General features: G+C 45.5%; 1 protein-coding gene across 1 annotated transcript; it reads right to left on the reverse strand.

Annotated features, from left to right (window-relative positions):
• Positions 1 to 2,888: 2,888 nt before the first annotated feature.
• LOC145346861 (melanocortin receptor 5-like) lies at positions 2,889 to 5,106 on the reverse strand. Its single transcript, XM_080194705.1, has one exon. It carries the CDS (start codon positions 4,688 to 4,690, stop codon positions 3,674 to 3,676), a length of 1,017 nt encoding a protein of 338 aa, XP_080050831.1. The 5' UTR covers positions 4,691 to 5,106; the 3' UTR covers positions 2,889 to 3,673.
• Between the last annotated feature and the right edge of the window lie 18,751 nt (positions 5,107 to 23,857).

The following is a 23,857-nucleotide window of genomic DNA, read 5'->3' on the forward strand; positions in this document are numbered from 1 at the left end:
ATCTTTTCTCCTTGGAGAGACGAAGGATGAGAGGTGGCCTGATAGAGGTATATAAGATGTTGAGAGGTATAGATCGGGTGGATTCTCAGAGGCTTTTTCCCAGGGCTGAAATGGCTGCCCTTTCATTTGACAAAGGGTCACCTGAATGCGAAACATCAGTTCTTTCCTCTCCTTACGGATGCTGCCAGACCTGCTGAGATTTTCCAGCATTTTCACTTTTGGTTTCAGATTCCAGCATCCGCAGTAAATTGCTTTGATTAAAGCAAAGTGACTCCTGCAGCGTCTAATCCGGGGATAAAGCTCCTGAAGATTCTTGCTGAGCAATTTTCTCTTCTTGATGTTCTTGAGCCTTTACTCCAACCTTTAATTTTTTTTCATCTTAAATCTTCCAAAAAGGGGAGGCGATGGCCCAATGGTATTGTCACTAGAGCATTAATCCAGAAACTCAATTAATGCTCTGGGGGCCCGGGTTCGAATCCCTCCACAGCAGATGGTGGAATTTGAATCCGATTACAAAAAAAATCTGGAATTAAGAATCTATTGATGACTGTGAAATCATTGTCGGAAAAATCCGTCTGGTTCACTAATGCCCTTTAGGGAAGGAAATCTGCCTTCCTTACCTGGTCTGGCCTCCAGAGTCACAGCAATGTGACTGACTCTCCGCTGCCCTCCAAGGACAACTTGGGATGGGCAGTTAATGCTGGCTCAGCCAGTGACACCCATGTCCCATGAATGAGTAATAAAAAATATCGATCTCATCTTTGGCATTTTGTTCATATAAAAAAGGGCTCTTCAGGAAGAAGAAGTTGCTGCCGTGGTATTGTTGAAGCTTAACTTTTATTTCCTCTCTTCCAGTCCTGGCACTGCTGCCTCACAACGCCAGGGATCAGTGTCCGATTCCCGGCTTGGGTCACTGCCTGTGCGGAGTCTGCACATTCTCCCAGTGTCTGTGTGGGTTCCCTCCAGGTGTTCCGGTTTCCTCCCACAGTCCGAAAGACGTGCTGGTTAGGAGCGTTGGCCGTGCTAAATTTTCCCCCAGTGTACCCAAACAGGCACCGGAGTGTGGCCACCAGGGGATTTTCACAATAACCTCATTGCAGTGTTAACGTAAGCCTACTTGTGACACTAATAAATAAACTTTAAACTCTAAATCGTAGAATCATAGAAACCCTACAGTGCAGAAAGAGGCCCTTTGGCCCATTGAGTCTGCACCAACCACAATCCCACCCAGGCCCCAGCCTATATCCCTACAAATTTACCACTAATCCCTCTAACCTACACATCTCAGGACACTAAGGGGCAATTTAAGCATGGCCAATCAACCTAACCGGCACATGTTTGGACTGTGGGAGGAAACCAGAGCACCTGGAGGAAACCCACATAGACATGGGGAGAATGTGCAAACTCCACACAGACAGTGACCTAAGCCAGGAATTGAACCCAGGTCCCATGGAGCTGTGAAGCAGCAGTGCTAACCACTGTGCTGCTGTGCCGCCCCCAGGAATAAGCATTCCCTGCTCTTCTTTGAATGGTGTCATAAGAACATAAGAAACATAAGAACATATGAAACAGGAGCAGGAGTAGGCCATCTAGCCCCTCGAGCCTGCCCCGCCATTCAGTAAGATCATGGCTGATCTGAAGTGACTCAGTTCCACTTTCCCGCTTTCTCCCCATAACCCTTAATTCCCTTGCCTACCAAAAACCTATCTACCCGTGTCTTAAATATATTTAGCGAGGCAGCCTCCACCACTTCAACGGGCAGAGAATTCCAGAGATTCACCACCCTTTGAGTGAAGAAGTTCTTCCTCAACTCTGATCTAAACTGCCCCCTCCCCCTTATCTTGAGGCTGTGCCCACTTGTCCTGTTGTCCTTTCTGAGTGGGAAGAATCTCTCTACCTCTACCCAATCCATCCCTTTCATTATCTTATACATCTCTATAAGATCCCCCCTCATCCTTCTAAACTCCAATGAGTACAGACCCAGCCTATTTAGTCTCTCTTCATAGTCCAACCCACTCATCTCTGGTATGAGCCTAGTGAACCTCCTCTGCACTCCCTCCAAGGCCAAAATATCCTTGCGCAAGTGCGGCGACCAAAACTGCACACAGTACTCCAGCTGCGGCCTCACCAGTGCCCTGTACAGTTGCAGCAAGACCCCCCTGCTTTTATATTCTATCCCCCTCGCTATAAAGGCCAGCATCCCATTCGCCTTCTTGATCATAATCCTCTGAGAAGGAAGGCAGGGCCTCAGTTTAACAGTTCAGCTGAAAAACAGCGCCACTGACATTATAGCACTCATTATTGCACAGTCAGATACTCAGATGTGAAGATCAGCATTCCATTAACCTTTTCAAATATGTCCTGTACCTGTTTATGACTTCAGAGAATCAGTAATGGAATCCCTACAGGGCAGAAGGAGACCATCCACTTTGTCTGACTTTGCACCATTGAATAGTCCTGTAGATGATGCCTAATGTGGGACACCGTGCATTGAATAGCAATACCAACATGAATGCCACTGATCAATACAGCATTACTAATGTTCCATTGGGTAGGGTGTTGCCAATGAAATGTTTAGACATGATGTTCCGACTGGCAAAGCGTATGGTGTGGTTACTGGGCCAGTCAATCTTATTCATTTGTATGTTCTTTCCTGGAAGTACAGCTGTATTGCCACTGATCAGCTGGAGGTACCCCAGCAATGCAGAAATTGACAGTGAGAATGGTTCACCTGCCCATCATAACCCTCTCTTAAGCCAGGCATGCTTAGAATAGCTTTCCTGATTGTTCCAAAATGCTTTACAATCAAAGAAGCTCTTTTTGAAGTGTGGTCACATTTGTACTATTGGAAACTCAGCAGCCAATTTGTACACAGCATGCTCCCACAAACAATAATGTGACAGTGACCAAGTAATCTGGGATGTTGATTAAGGGATAAAATATTGATTTGATTTAGATTTATTGCAACATGTATTAGTGTACAGTGAAAAGTATTGTTCCTTGTGCGCAATACGGACAAAACATACCACTCATAGAGTACATAGGGAAAGGGAAATGAGAGAGTGCAGAATGAGGTGCCACAGTCATAGCTAGGGTATAGAGAAAGATCAACTTATTGCGAGGTAGGTCCATTCAAAAGCCTGATGGCAACAGGGAAGAAGCTGTTCTTGAGTCGGTTGTGACCTCAAACTTTGGGTGGGATTTTAAGACCTCGCTTGTCCTGAAATGGCAAAATCCCACCTGAGGTCATTATCCGCCCCTCGCCCCCTCTGATTCCCATGGTTGGCGGAGTGGCGGGGTGGGGAGGAGGGGGGTGTAAAATTCCAGCCTTTGTATTTTTCTGGACAGAAGAAGATGGAAGAGAGTATGTCTGGGATTTTGGCCTGGGAAGCAGGGATAAGCATTCCCTGCTCTTCTTTGAATGGCATCATAATCCTCTGAGAAGGAAGGCAGGGCCTCAGTTTAGCATTTCAGCTGAAAAACAGCGCCACTGACAGTGTAGCACTCTCTCATTGTTGCACAGTCCAATCCTCAGATTTCCAGAATGGGCTTTGAACCCTTGACTTCCTGACTGAGTGGTGAGAATGCTGCCACTTATTGCATCGTTGACACTTACTCAACCTGAGATCAGAGTGGAGGGCAAAAATAGGCCTTTGTCGTTTGTGTCACTCAGCTAGTGATAAGAACACATGACCGAGCTACGCAAGTAGCCCTGCCTTTTCAGGCAACACATTTTCTTAAAAGTGTTGCACATCTCAGGGCTTCGGAACGCATAAATAAGAGGGTCAATGATTGAGTGGCACATGATAAAGATGAGGTCAATCTGAAAGAGAGATATAAAGCATGCACAATAGGGGTTTGAAGGGCAGAATAAGTAGAGAGCGAGGTGCAGGGAAAATGGGGCCCAGCAAGCAACAAAGATCCCCAGGAGGATAGTTAGCGTGAGAGCTCCTTTAAAATTAGTCCGTCGGTGAAGGGCATGACCCGGAAGTGATCTAATCCGCCTGGCGTGCATTTGAGCCAAGAGAAACATGAATATATAGAGGGACACAACGAGAACCAATGTGATGAAAAACAATATGAAGAAGAAGCTAACAATGGCGTTATACTTGGCGAAAGAGATCAGGATGATACCGGTGAAAGTACAAAAGACCCATATTGCTGCAATGATAACTGCGACTCGCCTTCCTGTCATGATGTTGTGGTAGCGTAGGGCGTGGAAGATAGTGATGTACCTGTCGGTCGTGATGGCAGCCAGATTGAAAATGGAGACCGTGAAAGAAATGCACAGCAGTGAGTCAAATACATCGTCCAGCCTTTTTAACAAGGCCTGAGTGAACAGATGTTCCTTGCCAGCCGTTATCGATATGGTAATTGCTTCCCAGGCTTTGGTCAAACTGAGGAGGATGTCTGACACTGCGAGGCTGCAGATGAAGAAGTACATCGGGGAGTGAAGGTTCCTGTTCCTGATCACCGCGATGATCACCAGCAGGTTTTCCAGCAGGCTAACCCCCGCCAGGATGAGGTACACCTCAGTAGGAATTTGGATTTGGGAACACTCTTTCATGGCACTCCCATTCACCTGGCCGCTGCCGTTTATTCCAGGCACTGTTCCGTTCAGCAGCCAAGGAGAAACAGTGCGCGGGGTGATGCTGGCATCCATGCCCAGTGAGGTGTTAAGTGCTGCCATTTGTTGCACTAAGTGTCCGCAGCAAAATTCAAGGGGAATTAAACTTCAGCAAGCAGAGCGGAATCGATCCATTCTTGTTACGGCTTTGAGCCGTGCCACGGATATTCACTGCTCCAGGAATTGGAAGCTGCCACTGAAATGAAATATATATAATAATAAATTAATTCAAGTTAAACTTTGTCAAACATTCAAGTTAAAATTATTAAAAGAATTTTCGTTAAAATGTATGTTTAGTTTACAGTGAACAACCTGGTCACCCGATTACAAAATGGAGCAAGTGTAAAATAAAGGGCAAAAAAAGATGGTTTATGGGTAATGTCACTGGATTAGCCATCCAGAGGCCTAAACTAATTCTCTGGGGGCATGGGTTCAAATCCCACTGCAGCAGTTTGTGGAGTTTGAATTCAGTTATGTGGTGGCGCAGTGCACAGTAGTTAGCACTGCCGCCTCACAGTGCCAAAGATCCGGGTTCAACCCCAGCCATGGGTGACAATCTGTGCGGAGTCTGCCCATTCTCCCTGGCCAAAATTTTACTGTCCCTCCCGCCACAGGAAACGGAGTGAGTGAAGGGCTGTCCATGGGAAGGTCTGTTGATCATGGGCAGTGTTTAAAGTTTATTTATTTGCCGCAAATAATGCTTACAGTAACACTGCAATGAAGTTGCAGAGATATAGGAGGGATGTCCAAGGTAATTTCTTTACTTAGAGAGTGGTTGGGTATGGAATGCACTGCCTGCTGTGATAGTGGAGCCGGACACTTTAGGAACTTTCAAGCGGTTATTTGGATAGGCGCATGGAGCACACCAGAATGATAGGGAGTGGGATAGCTTGATCTTGGGTTTGGACATAGCTTGGCTTCACATTGAGGGCTGAAGGGCCTGTAGTGTACTTTTCACTGTTCTATGTTCTACCCGGAGGAAAGCCACACAGACACGGGGAGAACATGCAGACTTGGCACAGACAGTGACCCAAGCCGGGAATCGGACCCAGGTCCTGGGTGATGTGAGGCAGCAGTGCTAAGCACTGTGCCACTATGCCGCCCACAATTTTGGTTTTACAGTTTCAGGACAAGCGAGGCTATAAAATTGCACTCCCCATTTCTGTGTGGGCTTCCTCCGGGTGTTCCAGTTTCCTCCCACAGTCCAAAGATGTGCGTATTAGATGCATTGGCCAATGCTAAATTACGTTTTAGTGTCAGGGGGACTGGCAAGAGTAAACAGGACCTGGGTGGGTTTGTGGTCTGTGCAGACTTGATGGGCTGAATGGCCTCCTTCTGCACTGTAGGATTTCTATGATTCTGTTCTATGAAAGAAGATTTACAAGGATGATACCAGAACATATTTTCGTAATTAGAATGTTAAAACTGAAGGGCGAACAAGGAGAAAAGGGGGCTCACGGTTGATCTAATTGAGGTCTATAAAACTACAAAGGGATTCAATAGGATAGGCATAGAAAGGCAATTGATAGAATCACATAGAGTCTGTAAAGCATGGAAGGAGGCCATTCGGCCCATTCAGCCTGCATCTACTTTCCGTAACAGCATCTCACCAAGACCTGCGAGCTCCCATCCCCACAACCCCACACATTTACCATGGTTAATCCACCTAACCTACACATCTTTGGACAGTGAGACTTATGGGGGAGTCCAAAACTAGGAACTATGAATATAAGATAGTCACTAATAAATCTAATGGAGAATTTTGCTTTACACAGAGCATAGCTAGGAGGAGGAACTGGCTACACATGGAATGGTTAAAGTGATTAGAATAGATCCTGTTGGGGCACTGTAGATAGATTGTGCCATAGTGGCAATATCACTGGCCCAGCAATCCAGAGGAATAGGCAAATGCTTTGGAAACATGAGTTCAAATCCCAGCATGGCAGCTGGTGGAATTCAAGTTCAAGCTAGTCTCAGTAATCATGAAACCATTGTTCAAAACCATTGTTTATGGAGGGAAATCTTCCATCCTTACCTGGTCTGACCTATAGGTGATTCCTTAACTATCCTCTGAAACATAACCCAGCAGTAATCCAGCGTAATGCTCTGGGGACCTAGGTTCGAATCCCACTACGGCTGATGGTGAAATTTAAACTCAATAAAAATAATTTTCTGTTGACCATTGCTGATTGTCAGAAAAACCTATCTGATTCACCAATGTTCTTTGGAGAAGGAAATCTGCCATCCTTACCCGGTCTGGCCTACATATGAGTCCCGAGCCCACGGCGATGTGGTTGACTCTTAAATGCCCTCAGGGGTGAGCAATAAATGCTGGCCCAGCCCCAGTGATGCCCACATCCCATGAATGGATAAAAAGAAGTGAACCACTCAGTTGTATCAAAGCGTACAAAGTCTAAAAGGAATGAAACAAAAAACAGAAAATGCTGGAAAATCTCAGCAGGTCTGACAGCATCTGTGTGAAGAGAAAATAGAGCCAATGTTTTGAGTCTAGTCACAGCTCTGATGAAGAGTCATCCAGACTTGAAACGTTGGCTCTATTCTCTCCCCGCAGATGCTGTCAGACCTGCTGAGATTTTCTGTTTTTATTTCAGATTCTAGCATCCGCATTATTTTGCTTTTACCAAAAAGGAATGAAAATGGGAAGACCATCCAGCATCAACCCAGGCACTGGAAAAGACGACAGCAAACTTAGCTTTGTTGATCCTGAGAAGTCTTGCTTATTTACATCGGGGGCCTTAGATTGGGAGAGCTGTCCCACAAACTAGTCAAGCAACAGCCTGACATTGTCACACTCACAGAATCACAGCTTCCAGACAGTGTCCATCATCACCGTTTCTGGGTATGTCCTGTCCCACAAACCTGTGGCGGTGGCACAGCGGGATACAGTCAGGAAGGAGTTGCCCTGGGAGTCCTCACTATTGATTTTGGACATCATGAAATCTCATGGCATCAGGTCAAACATGAGCAAGGAAACTTCCTTTATGGGTGGCACGATAGCCCAGTGGTTAGCACTGTTGTTTCACAGCCCCAGGGTCCTGGGTTCAATTCCCGGCTCGGGTCACTGTCTGTGTGGAGTTTGCACATTCTCCTCGTGTTTGCGTGGGTTCCTCCAGGCACTCCGGTTTTCTCCCACAGTCCAAAGACATGTGGGTTACGTTGATTGGCCATGCTAAGAAATTGCCCCTTAGTGTCCAGGGATGCGTAGGTTAGAGGGATTAGTGGGTATAATATGTAGGGATATGGGGGTAGGGCCTGGGTGGGATTGTGTTCGGTGCAGACTTGATGGGCCGAAGGGCCTCTTTCTGCACTGTAGGGTTCTATGGTTCTATGCTGATTACCAGATACCACGTCCAACAGCTGTTAAATCATTAATTCTCCATCTTGAAGACAAGTTGGAAGAAGTACTGAGAGTGGAAAAGGTGCAGAATGCACTCTAGGGCGGTGGGGAACTTCAATGCCACTCATTATGAGTGGTTTGGTAGCACCACCAGAAACCAAGCTGGCTAAGAGCTAAAGGGTATAACTCCTGGACTGGGACTGTGTCTGATGGGGAAGGATCTAAAATTTCTCTGAAAACTCATAGACAAGGTCAGTCACTCAGGGTCTTGGGTAGAGTTAGAAATACTACTCTGAGTAAGGGAAAAAAGCAGAAGGAAATACTCAGGAGCTAAAAATAACTTTGGATAGATTCTAGGTGAATTGTTTAAAAACAGTACAGGTTATTTGTTTTTTCAGTTGTGCATAAAGTAAAAAGGGGAAAAGTCTGTTCCGTGGTTTAAAATATACTTTCCCCATAAAAGTAGTGTTCAGTCAACCGTACTTTTAGTTTTGTGTTACAATACAAGTATTAAATTGTGTCATGTTATTTCTTCAGATTGAGATTCTTCGAGAGTACATTATCCAATTCTGGGCCCCACACTTTAGGAAAGAATGAATTACAGAGAGTGATGTGGATATTGGGGAGGTGATGGATATTTTCACTTTTCTCCCCCATTATTAACTAACCAACACAGGTGTGTGTTAAAATAAATGTCTTAACCCTTTGAGAGATGTGACTTTCTAGAACACTCATAAGGTAAGTTGACTGGTAAATTGAAAGAAAGAGTAAACATTTATTTTCGCGACACTCAAAATATAAATACAATTGCATCCACACACTCATTCATAAGACACATAGATGCACACACACAGACACACACACGTACACACACACAGACACACACGTGCACACACACATGCATGTGCGTGCATACACACACACACACGTGCATACACACATAGGCAGATACACATGCACACAAACACACATGCACACACACAGACACACACGTGCACACACACATGCACGTGTGTGCATACACACACACGTGCATATACACATAGGCAGATACACACGCACACAAACATGCATGCGCACACACATGCACGCGCGCGTGCACACACACACATGTGCATACACACATAGGCAGATACACACGCACAGAAACATGCACACACACACACACACACACACACACACACTCGCACGCACACACACAGAGAAAAGATGATTACTAAAGATGTAACATGCACTGAGATTTATAGAAGAATCAAAAACAATTATATATCATGGAAATCCTACAGTACAGAAAGAGGCTATTGGCCTGTCCTGACCACAATCCCACCACTCCTTTCCCCACTTTCCCTAAATATTGAACCACTAATCCCTCTAACCTATGCATCTCAGGACACTGAGGACAATTTTTAGCATGGTCAATCAACCTAACCCACACATCTTTGGACTGTGGGAGGAAACTGAAGCACCTGGAGAAAACCACACTGACATGATAAGAACATGCAAACTCCACACAGACAGTGACACAAGCCAGGAATTGAACCCAGGTCCCTAGGGCTGTAAAGCAGCAGTGCTAACCATTGTGCTACCCATATATCTCAGTTCTTGAGGTGGTAGTTGGAAATGTTGCAGGGCTGAGGGTTCTCTCTTGGCTGACTGAAAACACTGGAGATTGGAAGATTCTGGCAATGAACTTAGTGACTTATTTTATGCAACACCAGATTTCTAGATTTTCCTGCTGAAGTTATGGCTGAGTTGTGAATCTGCAGGTAAAAAGAACAATCCTACTCTTCTGTCAATAAGTGGATTTCTAGGCATGCTTCTTCCTTTGTGTGGTTGAGATAGCTTTCCTGTATAACCTTTGTACCCTACACTACCATGTCCTGGGCTGTCCTTGGGAATTAATAAGTTGTTTCCCATCACAAAGCCAATTTCATTCATGTGTCCACAGTATTGGTGTTCTCAGTGTTCACACAAATGGCTTGATAGGCTAAGCAATTGTTACACAATGAGGAACATTTGGTATCTCAACCAACAGTCCCGTTAGGAATGATCTCCGAATATCTTTATCTGCATTTCCATCTCCATGAGGTTTGCAAATCTATCAGATATTGCTACTCCTAGTCACTGTAATTGAGATGGAGAGACAGTCATTAGCACCAGGGGGGGTTGTGGCTTTCCAGAGACATGCCCAGATATGAATCAGTTCCTATGTCTGTACAGGAAACACACAATCCATGACCCCATGGATTCTATCTTCTCAAGGTAAATTGTCCATCTTCCATGTTGCTTTTTTTAAAAAATAAAAATGTCCACCTTCTTCACACATTCACGATGTAAGTGTGACAAGTTTAAAGTTTATTCATTTGTGCCACAAGTAAGTTTACATTAACACTGCAATGAAGTTACTGTGAAAATCCCCCAGTCACCACATGCCGGCGCCTGTCCTGGTACATTGAGGGAGAATTTGTCATGGCCGATGCACCCTAACCAGAACGTCTTTCAGACTGTGGTAGGAAACTGGAGCACCCGGAGGAAACCCACGCAGACACTGGGAGAATGTGCAGACTCCACACAGACAGTGACCCAAGCCGGGAATCGAACCCGGGTCCCTGGCGCTGAGAGGCAGCAGTGCTAACCACTGTGACACCGTGACATCCCACACTGAGATGAAGGGGGGGGCACTCCTGTGGCCCATTCACTAACCTAGGTTGCACAGCACTGATGCACATGCTATAAGTAGTGTGAAATGAACAAGTTTTTGAGCAGATGCCCTGATACGCTTAACCTCTTCCTTCCTGGCCCGGCATCTTGTATAACAAGGGCGACCCTCTCATCTCAGGAATTAAGCTAGCATTTTTGTTTCCTAATGGTCCTACTTAGAACATTTTATTATGTTGAGGGCTTTTCATAAATGTAAATTGTTGTAGTGTTCACTTAACAAAATCAGTGCAGGCTGGTATCTGTTCTATCCCCTAGACAATCAACAGCAAATGCTTATTGGAGCTGCATTATTAGATAAATCACCATCAGTAACATGAGTGTAACATGTCAAACTGATTAAACAGAAGCGCAATGACTCTTTTAAATGAAGCCTTTGCAAATAACACGAGTATGGTTGGAACTTACAAAGGGCAGTTCATCTGTTTATGGGGATATAATGATGTTTCATCCTTTTCCTCTGTTTCCCTTGTGTTGTAACAACAAGCACCACTGCCCAATTAGGTTTGTTAGGCATGGCTTTTTAAGGCAGCGTTATAAAAACTTTGGTGAAGAGCCCAGCCAGCTAATAGTTATTTTTAAATGTTGAGATGACTTTAACATCATAACAAGGCAGAGTTAACAGAAGAAGTGGACTGTAAATAGGTTTATCAGTGACAAGGAAGACTTGAATCATAGAAACTAGAAGTATTATTTCCTTCGGGTGTTCTGGTTTCCTCCCACATTCCAAAGATAAAGTATGTTAAGTTTATTTATTTATCACAAGAAAGACTTGCATTAACACTGCAATGACGTTACTGTGAAATTCCCCTAGTCACCACAGTCCAGCGCCTGTTTGAGTCAATGCACCTAACCAGCACATCATTCAGACCATGGGAGGAAACCAGAGCGCCTGGAAGAAACCCACACAGACACGGGGAGAATGTACAAACTCCACACAAGCAGTGATCCGAGCCGGGAATGGAACCCAGGTCCCTGGTGCTGTGAGGCAGCAGTGCTAACCACTGTGCCACTGTGCTGCGGATTAGGTTGATCGGCCATGCTAAATTGTCCTTAGTGTCAAGGAATTAGCACGTGCAGTTATGGGGGTCAGGCCTGGGTGGGATTGTTGTCGGTGCAGGCTCAGTGGGCCGAATGGCCTCCTTCTGTGCTGTAGGGATTCCATGATTCCAGGAGATGATAATCAGCCTCCTTGCCCATGTTTGATTAGGTAGCATGAAATTCCCTGGGCTTCTGAGTCAATACTGAGGACTTCCTCTTGGTTCTGTGCCAGTGTGCTGCCAGCAATAGCTGGTCTGTTCTGTCGGTAGGGCAGGATACACGCACGGATGGTGATGGAGGAGATCAGGATATTGACTGCAAAATACGACTATGTTGGGCTGTGGCTTGAATATTCTTGTGGGACAGCTCCCCTGATTTTGGCACCGGCTGCCAGATGTCAGTGAGGAGGACTTGGTATATAAACTTATTGCGGGTGTAAACCCCAGTTAACAACAGCACTTAGGGATCCTTTGTGACATTAGTTCGCTTTTTCTTGTTTCATTTCTTTTTGCTTTGAACAAAATAGGAAGTAATTGTCATAGCTTCAAATCCAGAATTGTCCATTTTACACCCTAGGGAGGGAGGGAATGTTGAAAAGTACCACGGGTGTAATCCCCATGGGTTCTTTTTGTGTAACAGGTATCCTAAAATCAAACACAGGACAAAATGTTATAGATTTGATTTGATTTATTATTGTCACATGTATTAGCATACAGTGAAAAGCGTTGTTTCTTGCGCGTTATACAAACAAAGCATACCGTTCATAGAGAAGGAAAGGAGAGAGTGTAGAAATGTAGTGTTACAGTCATAGCTAGAATGTGGAGAAAAATCAACTTAATGCAAGGTAGGTCCATTCAAAAGCCCAACAGCAGCAGGGAAGAAGCTATTCTTGAGTTGGTCGGTGCGTGATCTCAGAATTTTGTATCCTTTTCCCGACGGAAGAAAGAGGAAGAGAGAATGTCTGGGGTGCATGGGGTCCTTAATTATGCTGACTGCTTTGCTGAGGCAGCGGGAAGTGCAGGCAGAGTGAATGGATGGGAGGCTGGTTTGCGTGATGGATTGGGCTTCATTCACAACCTTTTGTAGTTCCTTGCGTTCTTGTGCAGAGCAGGAGCCCATACCAAGCTGTGGAAGAATGCTTTCTATGGTGCATCTGTAAAAGTTGCCATAGTGAAGCTTCTGTTTGTTCTATGTGATGGAACACTGCACTGCCCAGTAACCAAGTCAGGGAATTACGTAGAGAGTTGGCAGGAAGCCAATCAATTCCTCAACTCCCAGTTGTTGGCTCTGTTTTACACGGTTCCTGCAGATTCCTAATAGTTGAAATTTCTAGACTTACATTTAATAAGCTGAACAGCCCAAAAATGGGACGTGTGGTTAGCACCACAGCCTCATAGCGCCAGGGATCCGGGTTCGATTCCCAGCTTGGGTCACTGTCTGTGTGGAGTCTACACATTCTCCCCATGTCTGTGTGAGTTTCCTCCTGGTGCTCTGGTTTCCTCCCACAGACTGGGAGATGTGTTGGTTGCGTGTATTAACTGTTCTAAATTCTCACCCAGTGAACCCAAACAGGCATCATGGTGTGGCGACTGGGGGATTTTCACAGCACTTAGATCAGAGAACCCTACAGTGCAGAAAGAGGCCCTTCAGCCCATCGAGTCTGCACCAAACACAATCCCACCCAGGCCCTACCCCCATATCCCTACATATTATACCCACTAATCCCTCTAATCTCTGCTACCCTGCACTAAGGGGCAATTTCTTAGCGTGGCCAATCAACCTAACCCGCACATCTTTGGACTGTGGGAGGAAACCAGAGCACCTGGAGGAAACCCACACAGACACGAGGAGAATGTGCAAACTCCACACAGACAGTGACCTGAGCCGAGAATCAAACCCAGGTCCTGGAGCTGTGAAGCAGCAGTGCTGACCACTGTGTCACCGTGCCGCCCAGATTACTTCATTGCACTTCATTGCAGTGTTAATGTTAGCCTACTTGTGACAGTAAAGTTAAAGTTTATTTATTAGTCACAAGTAAGGCTTACATTGACAATGTAAGTTACTGTGAAATTCTCCTAGTTGTCACATTCTGGTGCCTGTTTGGTTCAATGCACCTAACCAGCATGTCTTTCTGACTGTGGGAGGAAACTGGAGCTCCCGAAGGAAGCTCACACAGTCACAGGGCGAACATGCAAACTCCACACAGACAGTCACCCAGTTGGGAATTGAACCCGGTTTCCTGGCCACTGTGCCACCCTAATAAATTAATAATAATAATAAACAGCTATTCCTCAGTCTCCTGGTGAAATATTTGTTTCCAAACGGATTGAAGGTCCATCTTTATTCATAGGCTGAATCCTCCTGGCCAAGGGCGATAAGTAATGACTTGCTGGATTTGCAAAGGTGAAGCATGACCTTTCTTTCCATGTTTGATTTTGATTTTGGGCACTATGGCAGTGATTCTCTGGAATTGGTGCTAAGTGCCCATGCCAGCTGGGACCCCGGAGGGTTTGTGGCTGGTTTAGGAGTGTCGATTAGCCTAGAAAGTCCCACCTGGAAGATACCAAATTATTCATAGCCCGCCCTCAACTCCACTGTTCCGAGACCAGGCAGCCATTTGTAAAGGGTGACCTGGCCTTGTTTATCACTCCTATCCGCCTCCCCCCCTCCCCCCCCCCCACAAAAAGTGAAATGCCCCCCTCCCCAGCTGACCAGGGGTGCATCACCAACCCTCACCAAATTGGGGCATTCTCCCCTCCCACCCATAAATAATGGGTGACCTCCGCACCCATCCCCCCTCGACCACACCACGCAGGTGTGAGGATCACTTGACCCCGCCCCATGTCTCCCTCACTCAGGCCTTCCTTCCCCTCAAACCCCCACTCAGCTGCCTCTGTTCTCAAACCTGCCACTCAGGTTCCTTCCCCACTCAGATTCCCACTCAGACTCTCCTTCCCTTTCAGATCCCCACTCAGGTCCTCCACCCGCCCCCCCCCCCCCCCCCCCAGACTCCCACACAGATCCCTCCGTTAGACCTCCTCTTCCCTCAGAACTCCACGCAGCTTCCCTTCAGGCCAAGCACTTTGGCAGTGCCAAACATGCACTGCTCCCATGCCCCCGGCACTGATACCCTGCCATTCATACCCTGAGAACACCAGGTTAAAGTCCAACAGGGTTATTTGGTAGCACAAGGCACAAGCTTTCAGAGCGCTGCTCCTTCTGAAAACTTGTGGCTTGTGCTACCAGATAAACCTGTCGGATTTTAACCTGGTGTTGTGAGACTTCTTACTGTGCTTAACCCCAGTCCAACGTCAGCAACTCCACATCATGACTGGCCCACCTCTTTGTTCCTGAATGGGCTCAAGGAGGTAGCTCCAGTCGCCATTTGCTCTGTGCCACCGCAAAGCTGCAAAGGAAGGGTGACTCAAAGCATCTTGGGGTTGGGTTGGCTCGGGTTGGGGGCAAGAATTTGACGTTGCCACACTCTGCCAGGATAGGGATGCCATGGCTGGACTGCCCCTCCTCCAGCCACCTGTGTTTATTTTGATTTCCCTTCAGGGTTGGCTGCACCTCAAGTACCCCATGGATCCTGACAGTATCGACAGAGTGTAACCTGGATTGACAGTCCATGATTTCACTCCCTCTTTGAAAGAAGAGGTGAAATCACAGAATTCCAAAGGTTAACCATCCTCTGTGTGAAGAAGTTCCTCCTCATTTCAGTTATAAATGGCCTGACTCTGGTCCTGAGATCGTGCCCCCCGGGTTTCAGACTCACCAGCCAGGGAAAAACATCCTACCCACCGTGACCCTGTCATATCCTGCAAGAATATTGTAATTCTTGAGATTGTCTCTCATTCTTCGAAACTCTAAAGACTACAGCCCCAGTTTCCCCAATCTGTCCTCAGACGTCAACCCTGCCATTCCAAGGATTAGTCTGGTGAAATTTTGTTACATTCCTTCTATAGCAAGAACATCCTTCCTTAGGTAAGGAGACCAAAGCTGTGCACAATACTCCAGGCGCGACCCCATCAATGTTCCACTACAATTGCAGCAAGATATCTGTGGGCGGTACGGTAGCATAGTGGTTAGCATTGCTGCTTCACAGCTCCATGGACCGGGGTTCGATTCCCGGCTCAGGTCACTGTCTGTGTGGAGTTTGCACATTCTCCTTGTGTCTGCATGGGTTTCCTCCCACAGTCCAAAGATGTGCGGGTTAGGTTGATTGGCAATGCTAAAATTGCCCCTTAGTGTACTAGGATGCTTAAGTTAGTGGGTAAAATATGTAGGGATATGGGGGCAGGGCCTGGGTGGGATTGTGCAGACTTGATGGGCCCAAGGGCCTCCTTCTGCACTGTAGGGTTCTATGATTCTATCTATCTTTGTTCCTGTATTCAGATTCCCTTAGGGTAAAGGCCAACATAATCTTGTTCGTAATTGCTTGCTGCACCTGCTTTTAGTGACTCATGAACAAGGACACCCAGGCCCCTCTGGATATTAACACTTCCCAACCTCAAACCATTTCACAAATACCTCTCCTTTCTCTGCTTTTTGAACCAAAGTGGATAACTGGCACAGTGGTTAGCAGTGCCATCAAACAGTGCCAGGGACCCGGGTTTGATTCCCAGCTTGGGTCACTGTCTGTGCAGAGTCAGCACGTTCTCCACATGTCTGCATAGGTTTCCTCCGCATGCTCCAGTTTCTTCCCACAGTCTGGAAGACGTACTGGTTAGGTGCATTGACCGTGCAAAATTCTCCATCAGTGTACCCGAATAGGTGCTGGAGTGTGGCGACTAGGGGATTTTCACAATAACTTCATTACGGCGTTAATGTAAGTCTGCTTGTGACACTAATAAGTAAACTTTAACTTCATACTTAATCGCACGGAACTGAACTTCCAGCCTGCTGGTTGAATTTAAGTTGATATATTTGTGAAATGAATAAAATGATTTCAGCGTGAAAATCAATGAGCCTGAGGCAGTAAATTAATCTCGCGCCACACCAGTGTGATTGACTCTTTAATGCAGGTTGTCGATGCTTCACAAAGGCGCAGGGTTGAATCAAACTCACAGTTGAGAAGGATGTTCCCTAACAACATCTCAAGGAATAAAGATAAATGGACAATAACTAAAAGCAAAAGACTGGTTGCTGGGGATAGGAAGTAGAGTGAGATCACATGAGATATGTGACTAGCTGCTATTTTATTTTGTGCATTAAACGCTGTTCCCTTACAGTTGAGTCCCAGAGTTACTATAATTTAAGACTTCCAATGCTGGGAGCCTAAAAGGCTCTGATTTTGGGGACCGATAGATTACTCCTACCGAGTACTTCTTCCCTTTGTTATTTTTTATTTCTACCCAGACTGATCCCACAACTTGATCTCCAGTTCTTATCTCATTTTCCATTACAGCACTGATATCTTTCTTCATCAGTGAAGATGCACCACTAAAGTAGTTTTATAGCCCATGCCTGCTGCCGCTGTACCGTGGGAAATTATGAGCACATTGCATGAAATTTTCTAACAGATGCAGTTGGCAAACTCAGTGGACGGCACGGTGGCAGTGTTAGCACTGCTGCCTCACAGCGCCGGGCACCTGAATTTGAATCCCAGCTTGGGTCACTGTCCGTGTGGAGTTTGCACGCTCTCTCCGTGTCTGCATGGGTTTCCTCCGGCTGCTCCGGTTTCCTCCCACAGTCCGAACATGTGTGGGTTAGGTGCACTGGCCGTGCTAAATTGCCCCTAGGGTCCCAGGATGCACAGATTAGAGGGATTAGTGGGGTAAATATGTGGGGAAAGGACCTGGGTCGGATTGATGTCAGTGTAGACTTGGGACCTGTTCCGATGGGATGGACTTCATCTGAATCATACTGGAACCAGAGTCCTAGTGAATCTCATAAGTAGGGCTGTGGATAGGGCTTTAAACTGAATAGTTGCAGGGGAAATTAGAAAACCCAAATTGAAGGAGGAGGTAAGCGTGCAGGTTAGCAATGTGGCAGATGGTTACCAGACAATAAAAGAGAGAGACAGAATAGGTGAATGTCTTTATGCACCAAGGAATTATAGAAGAGTAGGGAAGCTTACCAGTAGAACAAATTTAAAAGCTTTGTATCTAAATGCATGAAGCGTTTGGAACAAAATTATTGAGTTAATGGCACAAATATAACTTGGTAGTGATTACTGAGACATGGTTACAAGGAGACCAGGTCTGGGAATTGAGTATCCAAAGTTATTCAGCATTTCAGAAAGAGAGACTGAAAGGAAAAAGAGGTGATGCATCTTTGCTGATGAAGAAAGATGTCAGTGCTGTAATGGAAAATGATATAAGCAACAGAGGTCAAGATGCAGAATCAGTCTGGGTAGAAATAAAAAATAGCAAAGGTAAGAAATACTTGGTAGGAGTAATCTATAGGTCCCCAAGCAATAGTTCCGCAGTGGGGCAGAGTATAACCCAGGAAATACTGGGAGATTGCAATAAAGGTACAGGAATAATATGGGTAATTTTACTATGCGCATAGATTGGAAGAATCAAATTGACAAGGGTAATCAGGAGGCAGAGTTCATTGAATGTATTGGAGATTGTTTCTTGGAACAATATGTTATGGAACCAACCAGGGAGCGGGCAACTCTGGATTTGGTATTGTGTAATGAGGAGGAATTATCATAGAATCCCTGCAGCACAGGAAAAGGCCATTCGGCCCATCGAGTCTGCACCGACCACAATCCCACCCAGGCCCTACCCCCATATCCCTACATATTTACCCAGTAATCCCTCTAACCTACTCATCTCAGGACACTAAGGGCAATTTCAGCATGGACAATCAACTTAACCTGCACATCTTTGGACTGTGGGAGGAAACTGCAGCACCTGGAGGAAACCCACGCAGACACAAGGAGAATGTGCAAACTCCACCCAGACAGTGACCCGAGCCAGGAATCGAACCCAGGTCCCTGGAGTTGTGAAGCAGCAGTGCTAACCACTATGCTACCGTGCCACCCAAATTAATTGATGAGTTCAGTTAAGGATCCTCGAGGGAGTAATGACCATAGTATGATAGAATTCAAAATTCAGTTTGGGGGTGAGAATGTGGAGTCCCACACTAGCGCTTTGGAATTAAACAAAAGAAATTACATACACATGAGAACAGATCTGACCCGAGTAGAGTGGCCAGGAAGGCTGAAAGATAGGACAGCGGATAAGCAGTGGCAGTTGTTTAAGGAGATACTCAATTCCTTGCAACTAAAATATATTCCAGTGAGGAAGAAAGATGATAAGGGGGGTAAAAAACATTCATGGCTAAACAAGGAGGCCAAGGGCAATATAAAGACAAAAACTAAGGTATACCATTTTGCAAAGGCCAGTGGCAGGCTGAAAGATTGGGAAATTTTCAAACATAAACAAAGGGATATTAAAAAGGTAATAAAAAGAGCTAAGGTAAATTATGAAAGAAAACCATGAAAGAAAAATATCAAGCTTCTATAGGTTTACAAAAGGGAACAGAGTCATTAGGGTGAATGTTGGTCCCTTGGCAGATGAATCCAGAGAGTGATTAGTGGAGAACACTGAAATGGCAGAGATTCTAAATCAAGACTTTGCCTCAGTTTTCACGCTGGAGGACAACAGTACTGTTTCCAAAGCAATGGGCAAGTCAGAGGTAATAGAAAGGATAAAACTTAGAACAGTCAACATTGATAGGGAAAAGGTACGCAGCAAACTATTGTGATGGAGGGCAGATAAGTCCCCTGGGCCTGATGGCCTACATCCTAGGGTATTAAAAGAAGTGGTGGTGGAGATAGTGGATCCATTGGTTATAATATTCCAAAATTCCCTAGACACAGGAAAGGTTCCAATGGATTGGAAAAATGCTAATGTAATGCCCTTGTACAAAAAAGGAGAGAGGCAAAATGTGGGAAATTACAGAGCTGTTGGTTTAATATCTGTTGTTGGGAAAGTGCTAGAATCAATTATCAAGGAAGCAATATCAGGACATTTGGAAAGTCAAAACACTATCCATCAGAGTCAGCATGGTTTTATGAAGGGAAATCATGTTTGACTAATTTGCTAGAGTTCTTCGAATGTAACAAGCAAAGTGGATAATGGGGATCCTGTAGATGTAGTATATCTGGACTTCTGGAAGGTGTTTGATAAGGTGTCACATAGAAGGTTAATTCACAACGGCTGCAGGACATTCTGAAGGGGGAGGGCAAACATCCAGTGGTCATAGTACACGTTGGCACAAACAACATAGGTAAAAAAAAGGGATAAGGTCCTAAAAGCAGAATACAGGGAGTTAGGAAGAAAGTTAAGAAATCGGACCTCAAAGGTAGTGATCTCAGGATTACTACCGGTGCCATGTGCTGGTCAGAGCAGAAATGACTGGATATATTATGTATATATACATGGCTGAAGAGATGGTGTTTGGGGAAGGAGTTCAGATTCCTGGGGCATTGGGGCCAGTTCTGGGGGAGGTGGGACCTTCACAAATTGGACGGGTTATACCTGGGCAGGACTGGAACTGATGTCTGAGGGGGAGTGTTTGCTAGAGCAGTTGGAGAGGGTTTAATTTAATATGCCAGAGGGATGGGAACTTAACATTTCCATGAGTAACATCTCCTGAGTTCTCCTTCTTTTCAACTTTCTTCTGATTTTTGATGTAATTGGGATCTTCTCCCCACATTTTGTTGGAAGAAGCCTGGTAGCACAATGGTTAGCACTGTTGCTTCATAGCTCCAGGGACTTGGGTTCGATTCTGGGCTCGGGTCACTGTCTGTGTGGAGTTTGCACATTCTCCCCGTGTCTGCGTGGGTTTCCTCCAGTTGCTCTGGTTTCCTCCCACAGTCTAAAGATGTGCAGGTAAGGTTGATTGGCTATGCTAAAATTGCCCCTTAGTGCCCTGAGATGCATAGATTAGAGGGATTAGCGGGTATAATATATGGGGTAGGGCCTGGGTGGGATTATGGTCGATAGGCTGAATGCCCTCCTTCTGCACTGTACAGTTTCTACGAGTTCCCAGCCTGTATCTTGCTCTTTTACATGGAATTTACCGTGCCGTTTGACTCAGCTTAATCTATGATGCTGTTCATGCCCCACACAGATTGCCTCTCAACACTTCTTCATCTCACCCTACCAACACAATCTTTTATCCCTTTCTCCCTCATGTGTTTATCTCGCTTCCTCTTCACCAGTGGATACAGTGGCGCAGTTGTTAGCACGGCTGCCTCACAGAGTCAGAGGCCTGGGTTCGATTCCGATCTTGAGCGACTGTCTGCACTGAGTTTGTACGTTCTCCCCGTGTCTGTGTGGGTTTCCTTTGGGTGCTCTGGTTTTCTCCCACAGTTCAGAGATGTGCAAGCGAGGCAGATTGGCCATGCTAAATTGCCCTTTAGTGTCCAGGGATGTGTAGTTTGGATGGATTAGCCATGGTAAATTTGCACAGTTACAGGGATAGGGTGGGGGAGAGTGCCTGGGTAAGATACTCTGTCGGAGAGTCGCTGCAGACTCAATGGATTGAATGGCCCCTCTGTAGGAATTCTATGATTCTATTCTATGATTCAGTAACTCCACTTTGGTAAACAGCTGCAGAACAACGACAACAGAAGGTTGATACAAATAGCCCTTTGGCACTACAAAATTTAATTATTGCTGGAATAAGACATTTTGTTGAAGCTTTTTGTCTTGTACTCATCAGGACAATCACAAGAATATCAATGTCAGGGAAAATTTATACTTTATGATAAGCAATGTTTGACAGTTAATTGTCAGTCACCATAAACTGGTGTAATCTTCATGGCAATGCCTCTACCAATCAGAGTTCGCTTGCCAACCAATCAGTATCCTCCTCTCATGCAGTGTAAAGTTGTTGTTTCCCCCGATATTGGTATTACTGCTATTTTCTCAGCAATACAGAAGAATCATATGTGAACAACTATGCTTAGCACTTTTTCCCTTATTTATTTATGAGGGAGGTTTTACAAGATTTTCTTGGTATGCTGCTTAGGACCAATTTTAGTAATAATACTTTCCTGTTTACTTTCACTGCAGTGCGAAGGTTCTTGGCTGCGTCATACGGTCGAATGCAGGATGGGAAAATGTTCTGCCGTCTATCTGGTCATTCCTAAAATGAAACATACAAACATAGAAACATTCAAAGATAGGAGCAAGAGGAGGCCATTTGGCCCTTCGAGCCTGCTGCGCCATTCATTACAATCATGGCTGATTATCCAACTCAATAGTCTGCTTTCTCCCCATAACCATTGATCCCATTCGCCCCAAGCGCTATATCCAGCTGCCTCCTGAATACATTCAATGTTTTGGCATTAACTACTTTCTGTGGTAATGAATTCCATAGCTCACTGTTCTTTGGGTGAAGAATTATCTCCTCATCTCCGAGCTACCCCGAATCCTCAGACTGAGAGCCCTGGTTCTGGGCTCCCCCCACCATCGGGAACATCCTCCCTGCATCTACCCTGTCTAGTGCAGTTAGAATTTTATAAATCTCTATGAGATCCTCCCTTATTCGTCGGAACTCCAGCGAAAACAATCCTAATCTAGTCAATCTAGCCAAACCTCTCAATTGCCCTGATCCTTCAGAAATCTATCTAATTCACCATCATCGTTTGATTTTTTTAGCATTTATTCAGGAGAAGATTATTGCTGCATCTGTTGTGCCTGGGTTCCCTTGAATTCTGACAAGGCCAAATTCCATGGCAACTCCAGCCAACTTCCACCCTACAAGAGTGTACATTCTGCAGCAAATCGTCTCAGCTTTTAATCCCTCCTATTGCCTCGTCCTTTCGATCTCATACCCTCCTTAACCTCAACCTTCCAAGACATTTCGATATGATTTAGTATTGTCAGATGTATTGGGATATAGTGAAGAGTATTGTTTCTTGTCCATTATACAGGGAAAGTATACCATTCATAGAGTACATAGGGGAGAAGGAGAGGAGAGGGCGCAGAATGTAATAAGGAACTAAAACAAAGAAAATTATGGCACAGGAACAGGCCCTTCGGCCCTCCAAGCCTGCACTGACCATGCTGCCAGACTGAACTAACACTTCCGACTCTTCCGGGGACCATATCCCTCCATTCCCATCCTATTCATGTATTTGTCAAGATGCCCCTTAAACGTCACTATCATATCCGCTTCCACTCCTTCCCCTGGCAGCAAGATCCAGGCACCCACCACCCTCTGTGTAAAAAACTAACCTCGTACATCTCCTTTAAACCTTGCCCCTCGCACCTTAAACCTGTGCCCCCCCTAGTGATTGACTCTTCCACCCTGGGAAAAAGCTTCTGACCATCCACTCTGTCCATACAATGTTACAATCACCGCTAGGGCGTAGAGAAAGATCAATGTAATATAAGGTAGATTTATTCAAAATTGAAATGGCAGCAGGGAAGGAAACTGCTCTTGAGTCAGTTTGTACGTGACCCCAGACCTCTGCATCTTTTTCCTGACGGAAGGTAGAAGACAGTATGCCCAGGGTGCATGGGGTGTTTGATTATGCTGGCTGCTTTTCCGAGGCAGTGGGAAGTGTAGACAGAGTCAATGGACGAGAGGCTAGTTTGCATGATGGAGTGGGCTGCATTCACAACCCTACAATCCCCCTTACACATCTCTGATTTTCACTGCTCCAACATTGTGCCTTCATCTCCCTAAGGGCCTTAAACTCTGGGATTTCCCTCCCTGAATCTCTCCGTGTTTTTCTCCTCCTTTCAATCCCTAAAACCTATCTCTTCAGAGCGGTGAATCTCCCGCAGCAGTGAGACTAAAGGGGAAACTATTACTGACAAAATTGGCCTTAAACAGCGGTGCCAAAAAAATGTCACTTGCAAACATGGAAGAAACGCTTAATATAATCACTCATTTTCATATCCAAATCTCCTGTTGTTCTTCTGTAGCTGTCTGCCAGAATAGACTTATGAACAAAACATCTGCTATGCCTGCGCACAATTACTGGATTATATCTGGAGCGCAACAGTGTTATTCGAGTTACCGATGAGTTCAGCAGGTGGATCCCACGTCCATTTCATTCCTCTCCTGCAGCTGTTCCGCGCTGTCCTCTGGCACAAACTCAGCCCTTTCTAGTTTTAGCATCAATTTGCTAGGTAACA

The sequence above is a fragment of the Carcharhinus amblyrhynchos genome, chromosome 8 (assembly GCF_965287045.1).
Source record: "Carcharhinus amblyrhynchos chromosome 8, sCarAmb.v2.hapA, whole genome shotgun sequence".
NCBI classification, from domain to species: Eukaryota; Metazoa; Chordata; class Chondrichthyes; order Carcharhiniformes; family Carcharhinidae; genus Carcharhinus; species Carcharhinus amblyrhynchos.

Bases quoted from the DNA above. Each gene is read 5' to 3' on its own strand.
- LOC145346861 (XM_080194705.1), bottom strand. From the start codon at position 4,690: ATGGCAGCACTTAACACCTCACTGGGCATGGATGCCAGCATCACCCCG.